The sequence below is a fragment of the Myotis lucifugus genome, unplaced genomic scaffold (assembly GCF_000147115.1).
Source record: "Myotis lucifugus unplaced genomic scaffold, Myoluc2.0 scaffold_9, whole genome shotgun sequence".
NCBI lineage: Eukaryota > Metazoa > Chordata > Mammalia > Chiroptera > Vespertilionidae > Myotis > Myotis lucifugus.
In genome coordinates this window covers 8225748-8230525 of record NW_005871057.1, presented here as the reverse complement: position 1 = coordinate 8230525, position 4778 = coordinate 8225748, and the positions used below count along the sequence as shown (strand labels likewise).

The 4778-nt window shown below is 35.8% G+C and overlaps 1 protein-coding gene across 1 annotated transcript in view; it reads right to left on the bottom strand.

Annotated features, from left to right (window-relative positions):
• Window positions 1-4778, bottom strand: part of LRRIQ1 (leucine rich repeats and IQ motif containing 1) — a 189406-nt gene that overhangs the window by 99557 nt on the left and 85071 nt on the right. The window contains 1 exon segment of the mRNA XM_023749734.1: window positions 3295-3474. Coding sequence (XP_023605502.1) covers window positions 3295-3474 — 180 coding nt within the window.

Genomic DNA, 4778 nt, shown 5'->3' with positions numbered 1-4778 from the left:
TTTCCCCCCCTTTCTTAGTGTCTTTTTTCTTTTTTTCTTTTTTTCTTTTCCCCTTGTTTGGGGATACAACAACAGAACAAAAACTCGATGCTAAAGGCTTCCAAATAAATAATGGTATCATAATTTTTTTTATTCTCTCGGGGTGAAAGGGTCGTTCTACATTGCAACATTAAATACATTTTTAAACCCCAGCCCGTCCCTCATTTTTTTACATGCTCCTCTCCCCCAATTCTCTTAAATTTGGATAGGTAGTCGAAATATTCCTTGCATTGTACTGACAATGAATAAGAAACTTTACTATAACATTCATTAAAAACTTATTTCTGGTTGCTTAGATAAAAATTGATATCATTTCTAACAAAATTTGAAAATATTTGTTTAGTTAACATAGATCTGTCAATCCAGACAAAATATCTGGAAGTTTTAGGACCATTTTTATTCTAGGTATTTTTGGTACAAATGAATGAGAAAAATCTATGCTTTTCCTACCATAAACATGAGAAATTATGGCTGCCTAAATTTGGAGAAGTTATTTATGAAATAGAGTTAAAAGTACTTTCTACATTGACACTTGCCATGCAAAATATTTGTATTGGACTTTTAAACAAAGAACTTCTATAATGGGAAAGTTTATATTCCCATTTTTATCTGGAAAAATAATCCATTCCAAAGAAAAATCAAATACTTTAAGTTATAAATGGTTGTGATTCTCTTGAACAATTGTTGGATTCTGACTTATTGAGATTATAGTTTATGTAAGCAATCAAACTTTCACTTTGCCAGATTACAGCTTTCAATAGCAAATGTAAAGGACTTTGCATTTGTATAAGCCTTATTTTTGTCTACATTTTACTTATCTTCCTTTATTTGTTTTATTATTTTTAATTTTACTTACTTCAAATATATATTTTCTGTATATAACCCCAAGCTGCCTTAAATTTATTCTGAAACAATATAGGATATAAAAATATGTATAAAAATGTTATCAATAGCATACAAAATAAAAGATATTTCCTAAGATGTAGAGATAATTAGATGAGCACAAAGGATTAGATGTTAATATGTACTCCTCCAATATCTTTTTGATATTTTATATTTCATTAATTTTGTTGGCTAATGATGCAGAAAGGTTCAATTTAATATCAGAATATTAAATGCTTATGGATAGGCTTTAAATTTACCACCATTTATGATCAAAACATAAAATACAGTCTATTTTCCATTTTCAATGCTAATGACAATAAATTGCCCAAGGAATTGAGAAATAAAAATTTCAATATGAGGGATGTCAAGGATCACTTTGACATGAAACATTGTACATTACCCTACATTTACAAGAAGATATAAGTTGAGGTTTATGCAAACATAAATCTAAATAACCTTAGTATTTGCTCAAAGTAAACATTAATTATGCATGAAAATTTGGATTATTTTGAAAGCTATGAAGTTACTTTTTAATATGAAGAGACTATATTTTAAAACATTTAAATAGAAAAACCATCTCATATAGATGAGTATGTATGAAAGTTCAAATATTAATATTTTAAGAATATAATTTCATAATTAAGACATTTGGAAGCCCATATTATTGTTCCAGTTATAATGAAGCCTCATCATAAGTGAAATAGGAGATCATTTTCCTTTTTCATTTGTTTTCTGAAGCAATGCAAATTAGAAAAAAGCTATAGAAAGATCATTTGTAATTCATTCATAATAATGCATTCAAAATTTGGGATGGGAAATTAGTTCTCTTTTTTGTTATTTGATTAGGAGTTTACTCTGTTTCTGTACCCTGATTATGTGCATGTGTGGACTGCTTTTCTCCACCATGCTCCCCTAATACCCTAATACACTATATAATAAAAGCCCAGCGATCAAAACAGCAGAACAACCATGGCCCCTTGCCCCAGCTGGCCCCATCCCCCAGCAAGGCCCCTTACCCTGATCTGGGGCAGGGCCGGCCTGAAAACTGCCCACAGCCCATCTCCCTGGCTGGCCTGCTCCCCAGCAGGGACTACCACCCTGATCAGGGACACCCATCAGGGCAGGACGGCATGCCCCCACCTGTGCACCGGGCCTCTATCCTATATAATAAAAGGGTAATATGCAAATTGACCCTAATGGCAGAAGGACCAGAACAACTGCTCGGCCAGTCACTATGAGGTGCACTGACCACCTCTTGGTCCCTTTCCCCAGCCAGCAGGCTCCCATTGCCCAATGGCAAATGGGGAACCAGGGTGGGTGGTGGGGGATGCAGGCGGCTCCAAGCCAAGGCCCCTGCCCCGCCAGTCCCCCCACACAGAGGGCGACATGTGGCAGGGACAGGGCCGGCAAGTGGACGGGAACAGCCAATCTCTCAGTCCCTTCCTCCAGCCATCAGGCTCTGATTGCCCGATGGCAAATGGGGAAGCGAGGGTGGGTAATGGCAGGGGGCGGGGCCAGCTGCAGGCAGCCGTGGTAGATGGCCCTGGGACCATACCCATGCATGAATTTCGTATGCCGGGCCTCTAGTAGAAATATAAAATACTAGAGGCTCGGCGCACGAAATTCATGCACTGGTGGGGGTCCCTCAGCCTTGCCTGCAACCTCTCGCAGTCCGGGACCCCTTGGTCCTTACCGTTAGCCTGCTCACTGCTCCTTACACTTGGCTTGCTGCTTCTTAATGCTGCCACGGAGGCGGGAGAGGCTCCTGCCTCTGCCGCTGCACTCACCAGCCATGAGCCCGGCTTCTGGCTGAGCAGTGTTCCCCCTGTGGGAGCACACTGGCCACTAGAGGCAGCTCCTTCATTGAGCATCGGCCCTTTGCTGGTCAGTGTGCACCACAGCGACCGGTTGTTCTGGTTGTTCCACCGTAATGGTTGCTTAGGCTTTTATTATATAGATGTGTGATACCCCTTGTATATATAAATATTATCTATATTATAAAACTTGCCTTACTCCATTGCAACTATTTATTTATCTAATTTTCTCTTACGTTATTCTGATTGTGTGTTTTGTCTATAATAATTGAATAAATTTATAATTAATTGAATGACTGAATAAATGTTTACATCTTATGTTGAAACTATCCTCATGCTTTATTTTACCTAATATTTTAACTTTTAAAAAACATTCAAAATAGATATTGATATATTTCAAACAATGTAAAGATGATGTCAGATTTTTAGAAGGGAGACTATCCCTAAAACACACTGTTCTAATCCAAAAAAGTATGATTATATTGATCAGAATATTTTTAATCATATGTATAAAATGCATTATGTATTTTAATTAAGGTAAAGATAACAGTCTTACCCTTTTCCAGTAATATAGTTTTCAATTAGTAAGTTGAATTCTGTAATCTGGGACTGACAAAGTAACAGGAAACGTCCTAATTCTGATTGACAGTGTTCTTCAATGTGGCTTTTTGAACAAGAGTCTAGAGTTTCACCATTGAGGATTCTTAGAGCAGGTAACATTTTAAGCAAAGAATGCCTATTGAAAACAGAAAAAAATATTGAAAAAGAGCATTTATTTCTAAACAACCATATGCCTATTATTTAAACAATACAAGCACAGAGTATATCAAGAAACTGTCACTGTTTTGTAGAAAAAATAATATTATTAATTTGTTTCAAACTGTTCTGATCCAAAATAAGTTTTAGAGTTCTTTACATTTAACTATTTCCTTCTAAATACAAAAGTAAAATTCAAGAAGTTGGAAATGATCTGGGAATAAATAAAAGGTTGCATTATAATAATAATAATATCAGATGCACTCTTTTATAAAGAAGATAATGAAAATAATCTTACTGAATGTTGCTGTTTATTTGAGAAATAAAGGTGAATTTTGATCTGCAAAATCTAAAATTATGTTATTTATTCTTTCAATTACTAAGGATTATATATAATAATATTAGTAATTTATATCTAATTTGTTGTATAATAATAAAATAATCAAGATATGGGCATAAGTCTATATCAAACCAGGTCCGACAGCAAAACTTCCAACAAGCCCAGTCATTTTGAAGTAGTCCCCAAGCCTTTCACAAGGGGAGTGCAGGCTTCTTTCTACAGGTTTTATTGGTGGTCACAGGGGCAAAAAGAACATCTTGAATAAGTAAAACTCCTTAGTTAAAAACTCACAGTTCTTTTGAGAAAAACTACTGAACTTTGAAAAAAGGTATCAAAGAAGACTAAATAAGTGGAAAGCTGTTCCATGAAATTATGTTCATATATAAGAAGATTGAATATTGTCAAGAAGTCAGTTCTCCCCGATTTGGTCTTCAGATTCAACACAACCCCAATCAAAATGCCCACAAGATATTTTGAGGACATCAATAAATCGTATCTAAAGTTTACATGAAGAAGCAAAAAGACCCAAAAGAGCTAACTTAATATTGAAGGAAAAGAACAAAATTCATAGATTAGCACTACCTGACTTCAATATTTACTATCAAAATACAGTAATCAAGAGAGTGTGGTAGCATTGGGAAAAGAATAGACAAATAGATCAGTGGAACAAAAGAGAGAGCCCAGACTTAGACCTGTGCAGATATCATCAACTAATCTTTGACAAAAAAGCAAATGCATACAATGAAGAAAAGATAAATGGTCCTGGAACAACTGGACAACTACATGCAAAAAAAGAAAAGAAAAAAAAAAGAGTATAGACACAGGCCTTAAAACTCTTCACAAGCTCAGCAAGATAGTGACTGGCAGGACCGCCGTGAGGAGAGGGTGTGAGTGAGGGAGGGAGTGAAAGGGGTGTGTGTGGACATGTGAAGTGTGGGACATGT